The sequence below is a fragment of the Hesperophylax consimilis genome, chromosome 16 (genome assembly GCF_061612785.1).
Source record: "Hesperophylax consimilis isolate HC1 chromosome 16, BYU_Hcon_1.0, whole genome shotgun sequence".
Lineage (NCBI taxonomy): Eukaryota > Metazoa > Arthropoda > Insecta > Trichoptera > Limnephilidae > Hesperophylax > Hesperophylax consimilis.
Window position 1 is genome coordinate 3,786,819 of NC_142851.1, and position 16,846 is coordinate 3,803,664.

A 16,846-nucleotide genomic window follows, 5' to 3' on the forward strand; every position below is an offset into this window, starting at 1 on the left:
AATGTGAATGTGGTATGTTTGGATTTCGGATACTGTGTTTTAATACGGATACAAAATATGGGCCACAAAAATAGACCACTTTTAAATAAATGGTAGCCTTGTTTTATCCGTAGGGACGAATAATTGAAAACTGTACTTTGATAAGCAAATTTTATGCAATATTGATATTTTACAGAAGGGAAAAAATAAATTATTCTTATTTGATACATGGAAAAAATCTATACAAATTATTGGTAATCCGGTTAAAATCGGGATTGCAGGAAACGTCCTATAAATTCCCAAATTATTGTAACATGTTTTCATGCACCTGTTATTTGCCTTTTTTCTGAAAACGTTTCCCGACATCATGATAATTCGTTCGTATGTTACTAAAAGTTTATTAGAAAACCCATCCATTAATTCGTGAAGGGCCTGCAATCCCTAATGTTTGAACCGAATTAAGAATAATTTGAAGAGATTCCTAATAAATTATCAATATTCAATACTAGTAATTTTGCTCCGTAAAGGTTGCAGAGGGATTCTATGAATCATTTTTGTTCAATGAAAGTTATAATATCTAAAACAATTTAATTTAGGTAGGTAAATATCATACCACAAATGTAATTACTATAATCTACCCTACTTATCTACTACTTCCATATATCGAGAGTGAAGAACACCTCGCAAGTGTTATCTCTCAGATTGGAACTCCAGGCACACCTTCTCCAAGTCGCCCAGAGTTTTAAAATTACGGAAACCTATGTACCTCTGCCGGATAAAACTTCAAAGCGCGGCGCTGATTAAAAAAAATATAACTCGGGGCCCTTTTTTTCAGCATCATAAATTTTTTTGTTAATTAATTCGTGGACAGATATGGCGAATAGGCCGTTAACCCATTGGATAGATTGTGCAGTGCTTTTTCAAATTGACCTCTTGTATTTGTCGTGAATTAATTCGTGGTCAGATATGACGAATAGGCCTTTAGCACATTGGATAGATTGTGCAGTGCGTTTTCAAATAGACCTCTTGTATTTGTCTAAATTAATTCGTGGTCAGATATGGCGAATAGGCCTTTAGCACATTGTATAGATTGTGCAGTGCGTTTTCAAATAGACCTCTTGTATTTGTCTGAATTAATTAGTTACCAGATATGACGAATATGCCGTTATAACATTGGATAGATTGTGCAGTGCTTTTTCAAATTGACCTCTTGTATTTGTCGTGAATTAATTCGTGGTCAGATATGACGAATAGGCCTTTAGCACATTGGATAGATTGTGCAGTGCGTTTTCAAATAGACCTCTTGTATTTGTCTAAATTAATTCGTGGTCAGATATGGCGAATAGGCCTTTAGCACATTGTATAGATTGTGCAGTGCGTTTTCAAATAGACCTCTTGTATTTGTCTGAATTAATTAGTTATCAGATATGACGAATATGCCGTTATAACATTGGATAGATTGTGCAGTGCTTTTTCAAATTGACCTCTTGTATTTGTCGTGAATTAATTCGCGGTCAGATATGACGAATAGGCCTTTAGCACATTGGATAGATTGTGCAGTGCGTTTTCAAATAGACCTCTTGTATTTGTCTGAATTAATTCGTGTCCAGATAGGGCGAATAGGCCGTTAGAACATTGGATAGATTGTGCAGTGCGTTTTAAAATACCTCTGGTATTTGTATCAAGTGACCATTGCCAGTCCGTTTAATATTCGCTAACCATTAGATAATTTTAATCGCTGGTTTCCTAAAAATATATAAGAATCTACCGATACTACGAATTAATGTAAAACGTGTTTATCAATTATCACGATTACCACCGACTTATACAATTTTAATTGATTGCTCCTAGGAACGTCTAAAATGTGTCCCGTTGTCCTAAATAAATAAGTTTTGACTTTTAAATTGTTAACTTGTGATTTGTTTACAGAAGGAAAATTGGTCATTGAGCTGAAGAAAGGAATTAATGTGATATATCAACATTTTTAAATATTTTTTTTATTATTATATATTATGTGATCTGCCTTGCTCGTTAAGTATAATAATTATAGATTACAGAACATTGAATAGATGCAGAGGATGCAGCATGTCTTATACTACTCTCAAAGTGTGGTCAACGAATGCCCGCTCCATTAATTCCCCGGCGGGATTGATGAGGTTCACACGACAAAACAGAAGATACGCATCGTGTCTAACTGTCAAAATTCTAAAAGCGCCCTATCGAAATCATGCTTTGCAGTTTAAGGTTATAAAGAGTTCGGTTGATTATAGTTGTCAAAGATTTTTTTTTTTAGTCCACAGTAAGTTTTCAGCCTACATAATCAGATTCGACTGTAACAGAAAAATAAAAAAATGCTACGACACTTTGTATCTTTTCATAATTTTTTGTTACAGATTATACCTCGGCGGGATTAATATTTGAGGAAAGAGAATCGCCGACTTCCGGAGCGCCAAAAACTTTACCAGTTTCTCGAAGAAAACAACGCCATTACGTGTTGAAAACAAAACGGCGGGATCTCTTCTCTCTTTATTTCCAATAAGCCGTCACAACCCATGGGCTATATTATTTCAACTCAAAACTGGAAAGTTGAACGGAGCTCAAAACTGTAATTTTTCAGAATTGCACATTGAAAATAAGAAAATCAAGAGAATTGTCAAAGTTCACAGAGGCAACGTGTGCTCGAGTATGAGCTTTTCTATGAAAGTTCCTTGTTTGGTATCTAATATCTATAATGAAATATTTCCTGTCAATTTAACTATCCCGCAGCCAAGTGGGGGAGTAGGTAGTACCTACCCAAAATTACTATCCTCATTAGCTTAAATACTTTACATATCGTTTTAGTATTTTACGTATTTCTGCGCAAATACGTTACCATTAATAATTGATTGAATAATTGGGATTTCTATAGTTTAAAAGCCCATAAGACAGAAACATCCATGGGGTCGTCGGAAGACCCACTTCGTTACAGCCGTTTTGATTGGCATCTTGGATTGTCAAGAGTTAACTATGAACTCGATAACATTTGTGATAATTTAACATTTTGGTAAGCCACAGAAGGTGCTTTTTAGTTTGTAAATGAATGTTATTTTTTTTTATTTCAGTAGATCTTGGATATACTCGGATATTATACCGAACTACATTATTGATTATATTTACACGTTTCTGGATTGGTCAACATTTGTCAGACATTCGTAAACTTCGCGTGCATCCAAATAGAACCTATCTATGAATGTCTCATCGGAACTATATGTATAGATACGACAAGACATTACGCTTTATGTACTATGTATTGAAATGGAACCGAAAACCCTCGGGATAACTCCTCTTAAATCCAGAGATTAGTTGGTATTGATAAAGTAGGGTGATTGTGAACAATGTGTACAGTGTGTACTAACAGCTATCTCAGGGGACCAGAATTATTTGGAAAAAGTTCCAACATAAGTTTCTAGATAAGTTGAGAAGCGCCTGAAAACGAGAGTTTTAAGTAAATAGGATTGCATAGCTATAAAATATGGTCCAAGGCAGGGGAAACAGTGTAAGCACGAAGATATTTTAGACATAGGCTTTGCCCTCCCCCCAGGACGCTTACGAGATAGGAGATACGCCTGTGTATGCAAATTAAAGAGTCCCAGAGAAAGGTTTTAAATTTAAGTTATGGAGCTAAAGATTTTAAGATCATACAGAATTTGGGGGCCTTCACAAAGCCAAAGTAAGTTCATTATTCTTAATAGAGCTCTTAACAAAACAAAGTACCTACTCTCCATGAAACCAGTCAAAATAATCCGATTATCCAACAGAAGCGCTGTTAGAATTAATGATATTAGGAATAATTCACAGCTTCATAAAATAATAGTGATTTTCAAGGTGAGATACTAATACTACTCGCGAAGTAACTAATAACGAAATAACTAATACTAGTAGTTACAACGATGCGATAACCCGCGGGTAATCTAAAAGTACATTCATAGGCTTGTAATTTCTACGCTACAATGCTGCGATTTTATTCCAATTCTGTTACAAAACTAACGATAAATCTATGACAAAAATATTCTGCTTCAAAATACAAGGAGGCAAACACCTCACATAATCATAAAATCAGAGCAAAGTAAATATACAAGCTAAATATATCCAAGTGTAATACTACTTCCTTTGGAGAAGAAGCTGTGAAATTTTAGCTGTACCAACCCAGTATCAACAAATTAAAACAAAAAAACAACAACAAAGGGTTATTTCAGAGAATTTGAACGATTCATCAAATTTCAAAGTATAAATTCAAGTTCTGTGAAAGTTTTATTCAAGTTGGTACTAGTTCACCATGGGCCAGTTGTTTCACAGTAGGTACTTGGATAATAATAGAACCTGCATAGGACATTCACAGAACTTGAATATTTACTGTGAAAACTAGCTTATTACTTCTGTTGAACTAATCTAGAAGGTACCATGTGTTCAATAAATTTCTAGAGAAATTTGGAATCGAACCAAGAAACATTGAATGTTCTGCGTTTTAGAATTATTTGTGACTACGAAGGGAAGTATTTTTGTGACCCTCGTTAAATTTTGTCATCTTCGTGAAATAGGAAACGGGCGAAGGTTTCTATGGGTGCATTGTTATTTGGAGTGGGTGCTTCAAAAGCTTTCACGAAAACTCTCAGTGACCTGGCGACAAATATTTCCAAAAAATCTGCCAGGTTCTTTATTTCGATTTGACGTTGAATATTACAGCTATACGTTGAAAATGTTTTGTTTATCAACAAAGTATTAAAAACGGTTTTTTCGTATTCCTTAAAACTAGAAATTTGTGATTTCTCTGTTTTAAAGCTATGAACGTAGTTTCCTGGTCGGGCTGAAGTCCGCTTAAATATGGCGTTACATAAAATAACAAAACAAACATTTGAATTATACCTACATGGTGTCCGACAACTAGTGGTACAAACGGGAATCGGTTACGTGATTTAATTTTTTTGATTTGAGATTTTGTTTTCGAGCTAATCGAGTTTAAAGTTGGAATTTTTTGGTCAAATTTGAAAAAAATATTCGGTCGTTATCAGTTATCCCTTTATCGTATTTTGAAATGCATCGAAGCGTAGACACGGCTAGAAAAGTTTTTTCCCCTTTCGGACCGTGTGCGTATTTGAAAATACATAGATTTAAGAACTTTTCCTCCCTGTCCTAGGACGAATAAAAATTGCGGTTTTCGTTTTTCAATTGCTGTTATAACTGAATTTAGGCGCTATTTTGTATTGGGATTTAGAAACTAGTTTGGGCGGTAGTAATTTTTATGTTTTGAAATGTGATTTTTGTGTTCAACCTCGACCAGTTTTATATACCCAATGTAACAACATAATACGCCCTCTGAGACTTACTTCTAAGACTAGTATCTGGATACCGTGTATAACATGTTATGTGAGTAAGATTTAGATAAGTATAGTGTGTAGTGTATATGACATATTATTTAAATACTTTCGATAATCTTTCGGGATAGTAGGAATGTGAGGAGGGATAGTTTGGGTTAATAAATGAACACGAGACAGTTTCGGATGCACGTATTTGGCAAATTTATTCAATTTTATTATTGTTTCAATTTCCAAAATCGAAGAATTCACAATAATAATAATAGTCATAAATTTATAATCGTGATATACAATTATTTTCATACATAATATACAGTAATATCGAAACAACAACATCGAATAAAGATGATACTCTATATTACATAATAATTTCGTATTTAGCAGTACAATAACCGCCTTCCTGTATCTAGGTGATACAACATACCAGGAGATATAATGGGATTGGATTAAAGCCACAATTGTTGAGGGAAAGACTGACACAGACAAAGCAACTAACAGACTAGATGCACATTACTTTACTTTACTCTGTATAGTTTACAGCTGTTGACACCCTACTGCTAGTATACACTCCTCGCACGTATGGTTGCTTACATTCTCTCTGCACCCATTAGATACTAAATAACTTTTCTCATCCATACTGACTATATTTGGTAGACCAGACTCTCTATTGCGCTAAACGCCAACCCTTGCATACGTTCCGTAACTAACAATCTCAAGGCTTGACCGACATTGCAATCTACGTAGATCTAATGCATCTAATCTGTCCCGCAACGACTAAACAAAGCACTTGTATGTACAAATCTTTCAATCCACACAGTGATCCACTTTACTTTCTTCCTAACGCATACAAGGTAAATTCAGTCTAATTTTCGGGATGCTCTTGAGTTGAAGCTAACGGTGAATGCGCTGAAACGTGCATCCTCCTCATTAGGTAAATTCAAACCACTTGCTTTACCTTACGACTTACACCTGCCTGCCTACGCCTACCACTCGCGGACAGACAAATAATATGTATGCACCAGTGTATTTTCGCTGGCATGTATAAAATCTACGGGTTTATCATTAAAATAACTCTGGTTTGTACAACTGTTTGAAAACTGGCAGTGCGTCCGGTGACCAGCCACGACAGACTTGCCGGTGCGGTGTGCACTTGCACGTGCAACTTTACCTGGCGTAATATGTAATACAAGTATGTGACAGACCGCGCTATATTCTCGTGATGCGTATAGCGTCATCTGTCAGCCATATTACGATCATAGTAAGACAGTTAAGAGTTTCTCAGGGTAGGTATGTATGATAGATTGGAAGGCCACTCTGTCGCGGTTTATTCACCGATCCGCACACAATTTGTACATATTAATACTTCTACTGTTCGAAAGCCTACAGAGGCCGGAAGATACAGGTGGTTGTGAAAAAAAGATATAAAACTCTTCAGTAAAATCTGTAAATATTCCCAAGGCTTCAACAATACGAGACAATGTCATAAAATGCCAATCTCAAAAATACACGATCAGTCCATAGCAATATATCTATCACAATAATTATTTTAAAGATTCCAAAAACGTACTAAAATCCAAATAGCAACTTTGTTTTACTAAATATAATACGTAAAGTACTAATAAATATCTTCAAATCTAATTAAACCTTCAATTGTACAATAATAATCGCTATTTGTGTGCCAAACGAGTGATTCTAATAGATTTTACTATTAAGGTTAAACGCGACGTTCGTTATAAACTACGTGTTCATAGATGGCGTTAATTGAATAATTTTATTAAAATAAGCTTTTAGCAGGTTATGCTTTACAATATTAACACTTATTATTTGTTTGCGCCCTTACATACGCAATATGAATATTAATAAATAGTTTTATTCGAATAAAAACTCAATTCTTTCAAGAGAGGCATACTACAAATACAATATTGTATTTGCATGCTGTTGTTTTGATATATAAAGTATAACTTGAAAAAGGTGTCCTTTAATAAAATAATAAAATTAATTATTAATAATTATATTAACGCCATCTATGAACGCGTAGATTATAACTAACTTACGTTAAGTTTAACCTTAATCTAAATACAACAATATAATTCATTTAGGATGGAAATGGGATTTATCTAACTAAACTTGAAACACTAAATAGTTAATATTTTAGACATCTTTTTATTACTTGTTTAATTGCCTAGTGATATATTTGTTTGCATACTACAAACAGGGTTCATTGAAATGCACTAAGATCCGATTATTTATCCAATATTCCAATTGAAAGATAAAATAATTACCTAGAAACACCAATAGTTTTTAATTTGTAAACATACATTAAACATGCAATATTTGGGATCTCGTAACGTACTAACAAATAATAATTCTCCAATGTTTATAATTATATAATATGAAAAAGTCTTCATTTGTGAAATTTTGTAAGAGGTAACCAGACTGTCTTTTATAATTTGTGATTGCTTAGAATTAGCAACTAGGGTGAAATTCGTTGGTCGGATATATAATACGAGTATAGTACTAATGTACAGGATATTACGGGATGTACTTGACTTATTTTAACCAGTGATTCCGGACATTATTTGGAGTAAAAAATGTAAATGAAATTTTGGAATCCGGTGACATTTAGATGATTTTTTTTCAAACATCAAAAAAACATAAGTATTGGACAGTTATAATCGGGGTGTGACGACAAGTAAAAAAAATTTTTTTGGCTTGGTTTTGAAAAAAAAGGTGAAAAAAAACGTTAACAAAAGTCACCGGATTCCAAAAGTTCATTTGGATGTTTTACACCAAATAATGTTAGGAATCATTGGTAAAAGTAATTCCAGAACGTCCCTTAACACCCTGTATGCATTCTTAACGTTTATTATTTTAATGAATGATTTGGATAATTCCGATCATAATCAAGATCCCAATATTTCACACGCCATAACAAGTGAAAGAATTGAATAGTATTTAATATGATATAGTACATTAATAAGTGTACCAATAATGTTATAATCTCTGTCGTAATGTGATCTATGTCGAATAATCGAGAAATTCGGGCGAACGCTTCATCATAAATACTATTACACTAAGCAACGTTCGTTTCAATTCTAAATGCTTACATTAAAATTATGTAACAGTTATTAAAAAATATTAATCGATCGAACCAAACAAACCACGAGGAGATACCAATCATGTTCGATTATTGGGAGTTGATATAACAAATTATTCATGTATCTGGTTGTCAATGACCCAGTATTTGTCAAGTTGACGACATGTAGCAAATGGCGAATGTGAATTAGTCGAGACAAAACACCACTTTTAACCCGCGGCCATATTCATTTGCACAATTCCAAGCAGATATCAAAGTACAGGCGCTTGTAGTGTTTCTAAGATATTTAGAACGACTGTGGCAAATTAATTGATGTGGTTCTAATGATAAAAAAGATCGGAAAAACAGAAACAACAATGCCAGTAGACAAACAAAATAAAACAATAAAGGGTAATGAATACTCCTAATTGAAACGTTAAATGTTTGAAAAGGTAACCCACGAGAGTTTAATCATATAATGTCTTAAATATTACAATAAACATTACTAGTTTATATGAAAGTTTCGACGTCGAAGTACCAGCGATTGGAGTTTGCATAGTTTTACATAGGATAATATTATTTGATGAGATTAACCGTAAATGTTTTAAACGCCCAGGACGGTGTGTATTATGCATCGATTATATATTGTAAAAAATCTAGATTGGCTTATTATTTACTTTAAAATACCTATTTTAAAAGTGAATGACTTTATCCAGAACGCGTAAGAATTTTTTTGAGGTATATTTACTATTTATAATTTATTATTATTGTAGTTGGTACAATACTATATGAGGAGATAAAATTTAAATATAAAAAAAATGAACACAATCGTGTATTATTTTGTAGTTACCTATTTTGTTTCGGTAATGGGGTGATTGTTTCGGAACACACTGTCGGTACTATTGAAAGATATATAGAAAAGTTTTATAGGTAAATATGAAATTCAGCATGATTGACTGGATTCTTAATAAGATGATGATTTATTGATTACTGATTCTTATTACAGCTGACTAAGCACACGTGGTTTCCAAAAATGCCACTAAAACACATTCAAATTTGACTAGACATAGTTAGTCAAACTATTATACAATTTTGTACATCGAAATAAGTGTAGATAATATCTTTATTAATTCGACATTAGAGATGCATAAACATTTATTGAACAAAATAACAACTTTTTACAATAATTTATGTAACATGTTCGTTTATAATAAAACAATTCGTAAAAAAACAACATCATGGCGAAACAAAGCGTCATGAACCCTAAGAACTAGAGAAAATTAAGATGTCCCGACTCTTCAATCCGGCAAAGAGCAAAACTTCAAAATATTCTACATTGATCATTTCCACAGCAGTCGTCCACACAATGAGACACTTGCAGGACAACTTATTAACAATAAATAATAATATATTTATACACGACACCTTGAGGAATAATTAAACCCTCTTATAGCACAAGGTGAAAATGTATTATTGCTTTATATTGGGTCGACGGGACTGATTAGCAATAACCAAGAAAACAGTGGCTTGAATTGATTTCATCAGGTTGTTGTCGACCCAATAGGGTGCACATTCATCAGGGAGGAAGACTATCTACTGTCAATAATACTACCTTCCAGTCCGGTAGCTCAGTAGACAACAGGCGGGTATTATTGTAATGATAACATGGAATGCTGCATTTCTATCTTCAGTCCACTGCACTGTTCCCTCTTCAACCAACCAACCAACTAATTAGTGTCTAGCACTTTTCAGACGCTCTTTTGCAAGTTCACACAGTCAACTTTATCTTATCATTAACAACGTGTTTGGAACACGTTCAGAGAGCTACTCTCCGTTTTCAGAAAACGGAGGGTAAAAATATTGTATTCTAGTCCGCCGCTCCATCACTCGATACAACACGAATCGCAGGGGGATTTGAAATGAAACTCGCCACCGTTGATGCAGTCCTGGACATTATATGTTTGCCAATATTTTGAAGAAGATGGTAACAGAAAATAAATAGAAATTAAAAGATTGGCAAATAAATCAAGCATCTATTGAGAATGACGGAAATGAGTTGAACGCAATAAGAATCAATTGCCAAAAAGTCCACAAATAAATATGAACAACGCGATCAAGGCTCTAGCAACTCAGCATCTGAAGGACAGTTGAAGTTGGCGTTTGAATATTTCGGCGTGAATCCGCATTCAGCTAGTGAACAGAAATGGAGGGTGCGCGAGCGTATTCGGCTGCGACTGCGTGCACGAGCGATGGACAGCGGCGGCGGAGGGCGGGCGCGGGGGCGGGGGCGGCCGTTCATGGGCGCGCCTTGGGGCGACTCTGGACCAGGCAAATATATCCCGCACTCACGTCGCATCCGCTGACGAGCAAGTTCATGAGCACGCTGCTGGCGGGCGGTGTCGGGGCGGGGGGCGGCGCGGCGGCCGGAGCTCCTCGCCGGGAGCCCCGCGCGCGCTTGGGACAGCCGCCCCCCGCGGGGCTGGCGGGCCCTCGCTTCGTGCCGCCCTTCTCGACGCCAGATCTTCGTTCTCCGCTTTTGTCTCGGTATTTTTCACTGCCTCTTTCTCCACCACCAGAGTCCGGCAGTCGTTTCACAGCGGATTCCATAGTTTCCGATCTCCAACAGCCGAGAGAATCTAAAACAATAAAAGGTGATAAGACTCTCATTCTAATAAAAATAAATAAAATGTTAACTATTTTCTTTTTGATCATGTTTGAATACTTACTTTTATCAACGTCACTCAGACAGCTGAGTGAGTCGTCTGATCGTCTGTCTTTAAGATGGTCGTCTCCAGCCTGCGCCGTGGCGAGAAGCCGGGCGAGACTGGAGGCGGGGGGCGCGGGCAGCGGGACGGGGGCGGGAGCGGGCTGGTGCAGCGTGAGGTGGTCAGGCAGCGCGCCCCACATGAGACGCGCGTCCTGCGGCCCGCCCAGCAACAGCTGCTCGGCGCCGGGTCCGTACGGAGCCGGCACTAGATCGTCGTCGCAGAGGGAGCCCCCCGGGCTGCACAGCGAGGGGAGGCTGCCTATATCTGGACTCTAAAAAAAAAACAAATTATATTAATATTTGCCAAAATGAATTCCACGCAATATCTTCAAATTTATGTAAACGCACAAATGTCTCAAAAAATTTAGATCCAACTGTAATTGAAATGAGGATTCTTGATATGGCTATTGCCCACTACAGTTGCAGGCGTAGAGGACGATCGCAGCACAATTGCGGAGAAAGAGGTTCACAAGTAGAAAGGGTAAGACGTACCTTTGATATTGACGGCGACAACATCAAGGGAGACTGGCTCATGTCACTGAGCGGGGATGAGTCAATCCCGTCCCTGTAGGAGATGAAGGGATCTGCCATGTGGCGGGGTTGGTGCTGCGGCCCGCCCGGCGGATCCAGCTCCCCGAACTCCTCGGGCAGCAGGCTGCAGTAGTTGTCCCCCAGGATGAACTCATCGAACATATCGAACGGGTTATCCTCGAGCGGGATGCACACGTCTCCCGCGGTGGGCGCCAGATGGGTCAGGTCCTCGGGCTCTTCTTTAAGCACTGAAAAACAAATAAACAATTAAACATACCTACATTTTCTAATAAAAAATCTAGAATATCAATTTGCTTCTTATAAATACACTTAAGGAATTCACAATTAGACTAATTTCATTCCTTAAGCTAAATAATACAAAAAAACTTCTGAATATTTTAAAAATCATAATTAATAATCAATGACTACAAATTTTTGAGAAACGAATCGTTGTACAATCTAAAAACTTTTTAAGGACTTTTCCTGTTGAGTTGGTCCTGATAAAACAAATTACTTTGAAAGTACCGAAATATTAAGAAAGATTCTCGGGATTTCTTGACTGACATACTTTTTGAAAGTTCAAATTGTTTGAGTGTGGATTTTCACTTTCCCCTTAAATTTCATTTGAAATCATATTTTCATCAAATCAGCAGAAAGCGAATATATAATTGTGTATTTTAATGAATACAATAATCTAGGAATTCGTCTGTACTGTCAAACGATATTAAGTAAGTTGGAAGAACGACAAATTTATAACAGATTATCGTTTTAGCAAATCGTAAAATAAAAACACTCAACAAGGGAAAGTTTAATGTGATGTGGGTAATCAATGGTCCTGAACATGAACTAGTTTTAATAAAATAAAATACTTTTTGTTTTAAAACCACGAGTTATTAGTATTTTTTAGAACCGACTGGTTTCGCTTTACTCAAGTTATTACTGTAATAGATTGTACCCTGAAGATGCTCGAGTAAAGTGAAACCGGTCGGTTCTAAAAATTATTAAAAACTCGTGGTTTTAAAACAATAAGTATTTTATTTTATTAAATATGTCAAACCACAAAGTGATTGCTTTCTACAATGAATTAGTTTTATTGGAAGACTTCGTTGGAAAATGAATTGGATTGTACAAACATCTAAATGAAATTCGCTGCACAATTGTTCATACAACACCATTTTGATGTCATAGTTTGTGAGCAATTGAGATAAATACTAGCGCTTAGATAAGAGGGGGGAAGAAAACGGGGTCCACTAAAGGACGGCATGTAACAACGCATTGATCCACTTTGCACACAGTTTATATTGGGAGCGATGCACCGGTGATGGCAAATCAGATGCTTGATCATATCTCTTGGAACAATATACATACATAATGAACACGTGGTGTTTAGTGAAGCGTTGTACATCATACATCATCATCCAGAACTAGGGATAGGATATCTCGCTTTTATAGGTAACTTATAACTTATAGCCGTGGCTGTATTAAGGTGTGTTAGAGCAATCGTAAAACTGTTGTTGATTGTGAAATTAGATATTTAGACACGGTAAGCCAGATAGATGGGAGTGGGATTGGGCATGGTCATTTAGATACAAACTCGACAATGCGTTGTGGAAGACCGCATACATTGAAGAAACTAATTGATTTGAGAAGTTAAAGGAAGCATAAAGAGCTCAAAACGAAATATAATTTAAAGATTTTCTAGAAAGTATCTTTAAAGATTTATGAACGCAGAACACCCATGAGAATAAAGTTTGAAATATCAAGAATAGTTCAGGAGAACAACTGAAGTGGGCAATGAAGAAGACTTTCAGGTGGTAGGAAATACACAAGGATGACAGGGTATCTGCATCTTTTCATGCAAGTAAATCAGAGACCTCCGAAGGGATGGGTTAACCCCATCTTAGTATAACTATATTTATACTAAGCTTGGGGTGTTTTAAACTTCATCACATTGATGATGACTATAAATTTGACCATCAGCACTTTTTTTTTTTTTTTAGATTTGAATGGTCCCCGTTGAACGCCAATATTCTGCACGTTTTAGCTTTAAATCAAAATGTGATCAGCTGATAGCACCATGAATCGTAATGGAATTTGAAATATTCCAAGTTGAAATACTAAAAAACAAGTCTAGTTCCGTCCAGAGTCTGTTCTCTGTCTTGTTCATGTCCGGTATTATAGATGGTAGTTGAACTTACTTGTGAGGCCTGGTTCCTCTTCGGAGAACATCAAGAATCCCTTGTTCATATCTTTGGTCCTCGGCGCGAAGATCTTGGCGGTGGCGGGCTGCGGGCGGGGCGGCTGCGGGGCAGCGGCCGACGGCTTCAGCAGAGCGAGGGCGGGGGTGGGGGCGGGGCGCGGCGCCGCCGACACGGGCGGGGCGAGGGCGGACCACCGCGCCTGGCTGCACGACAGGATCTCATCTCTGCACTCGACGCCGCTGTGGACAAAACGGACATGTGCGAACCTATACAATCCGTCTAACTGCCGATACTACTCCCGACACAGGAGGCGTACGAAGTAATGCATCAATTACCATTGAAACAATATGAAAAATCATCAAACCAAACGGATCAGAAAACACACGAGAAAAATGGGTGAGTGGTGCGACCGGGATTTGAACTGGGTTTCCCGCTGTATTCATTGAACCAATATGTGCTTCGATTTTGGCAATATCGTAAGTTACCCAAATCATAAACACACGCGCGGGTTGCTGGCAAATTAAATATAATAAAATATATATAAAACTCGCATGTTTAAAAAAATTATTAATACTGTTTCAAGATTGATACATGAGCGACTTTTATTAATTTAATTAAAGTGAATTGACTATATACCCGCTGGTTGGCATCGGGGAATTTGTTCCCGCTTTTGCAGACTAGTCGACTTGCCTCATTTAATTATCTTGTAGGTAAATCTGTCCTTTATTATATTTATTCGTGTAATTCAAGTAATAATTATTATTACATTATTATACACATATTATAATATCGATGGCCTTGCGCACACATGTGTTAAGTTCAATTGGAAAACATAATTTATAAGAATACTCCAGGTTACTTTTATAAGATGTAAAGCAAAAAAATAATGTGATATCCTTTTTTATCCATTCTGAATTAAGTGAGTAACGTAAATTTCCCATGAAACATCTACATACAAAGTGAGTAATTGTTTTTACTTAAAACTGTACTTAACACACGTGTGCGTTAAGCCATCCATTTCTCTCTACATTTTTTTCAATTATTATTACTGATTAGCATAAATTTGCGGATAACACTATGAAAACGCTGATTCGTGTCTGCTATAGCATGTTTTAAACCTTGTCCCACAGTAAAAATAAAAAAGAAAGTCAATTATAATATGCAATTAGAATGGTGAATCGATTTAAATGTATGGAATTATTGTCGTGTAATAAAAACAAATAACTCGAAGGTGGAATGCGTTATAATATACGATTATTACATCGTAAAATATTGTTACCAAAGATTACGATAAAATACGACCAATGTGTTAAAGTTTTATGGTAATCAAATCGGAAACGAGGACATTTTGAAATAGGAGGCGGACCTGTCATAATAATATACGAGAAGGAGTTTCCGGTTAAAGCGCAAATTCAAAGGCTTGATTTAGGACAACCATGTAATGTATTCTGTTTCAATTTGGGAAAACACAAAATGTCATGTTATGATTAGTTTGCTATTATCACGCCGAACTGGGTTGTTTAACAAAAACAAACAACACCCAGCCAAATAAAAATTTTATACAGAACCAAAACATCTTTAAAATTGCTTTAGCTATGTTAAGTGACCAAAAATAATAGTCGTATACTTCCGGACCTCTTCCGTTCTCATTTTAATTGTAAATATAGCACAAGAGTCCGGTCGGTGGCTGAGTTGACATATCGTTTGGGTCCCACCCAGACGTATTGTGTTCAATTCCTCGGCTGGCAAAGTCCTCCATCACAACTCAAGCAACATTTTCCGCTTACTGTGGTATATATTTTTAAATATTGTCAGGTTATTCGTAACCCGGGAATGTTTGTCTTTCTTTAATTTAAAGAATTAATTGCTCCCAATCCTCTGAAGCCAGTGAGACTAAAGTATCCAATATACATTGTATACATTATTTTTGGTGAATTATGTAATAGCCAATACCGGAGAGTAGAGCATAATATAGGAGTGCAATACCCCTCGACTACGGAGGTCTTCAACGTCTTTACTCAACACCATCAGCCTCTCAATACTCCCCTAATGAGAATGCCGTACGCCCCACTGACTCGGCTGGTTGGAACCTTTGAGCGGTGTCAAATAGAAATGAAAGACCCAGAGATCTGCTCTGGATCTTGCTCTTGCGAATTTGAATACGTAGTGGAAGGAAAGGTGGTAGAGAAGTAGAAGGGTATGAAGATATTTATGAGAAAAGTTAATATTTAAATACAAATCAGAAAGTGCAAGTCTTTCAGTAAAACCGGATATACGTCTGTCACGAAAGGTTATTTGAGGGAATCAATCAACATGACCCCAAAATCCACCGGCGTTTTCAAGTATGATTTATTAAGAAATTTAATACAATCTTCAAAACCGAAGTGAATATCAGAAAATTAAGAAAGTTTCGTACATAAATAGTATTACCGAGTACATCGATCTCAGTAAAGTTTACATAACTTTGCCGCTCACGTCGCTGAGAAGGGATAATCAATTTGCCAAATGGGGGGTAAACATCCAGATAAAACAGCCGAAAACTTTATTGACTTACAGCACAACTCCCAAGAAAACAATAACGGGAGATTATGATGTATTTTATTGACGATTATACGAGTTGGAGGAAGTTTGTGACAAATGCGGGGAATAATGAATAAAAAACATTAATTAATAAATTGACACTAAATTGCATAAACTCAACAGGAAAAACGACAATTCAACAATAATTAAAACGTATCAAATTACAAAAGTTGTCAAATAAACAGCTAACTGAAAAATAATCATTTAATATTATCAAATTATAAACAAGATGGCGCGATTTATAATACTGCCGAAAATAATTCTTTAGTTTTCACTGTGCTTACTTTTCAAGTAGGGAGGAAACATTTTAAATCTGTGTTTGCATCGTTTAAAAAATCAACCAGTAAAACTTTTTTACTAA

The 16,846-nt window shown here is 36.2% G+C and overlaps 1 protein-coding gene across 1 annotated transcript in view; it reads right to left on the reverse strand.

The window, feature by feature from the left end:
- Window positions 1-16,846, reverse strand: part of LOC149416575 (uncharacterized) — a 374,680-nt gene that overhangs the window by 7,220 nt on the left and 350,614 nt on the right. The window contains exons 8-11 of the mRNA XM_089640819.1: window positions 13,903-14,144; window positions 11,666-11,952; window positions 11,133-11,445; window positions 10,756-11,042 (exon numbers count right to left, since the gene is read on the reverse strand). Of these exons, the coding sequence (XP_089496945.1) occupies window positions 10,756-11,042; window positions 11,133-11,445; window positions 11,666-11,952; window positions 13,903-14,144 (1,129 nt within the window). The remainder of the gene's footprint in view (window positions 1-10,755; window positions 11,043-11,132; window positions 11,446-11,665; window positions 11,953-13,902; window positions 14,145-16,846) is intronic.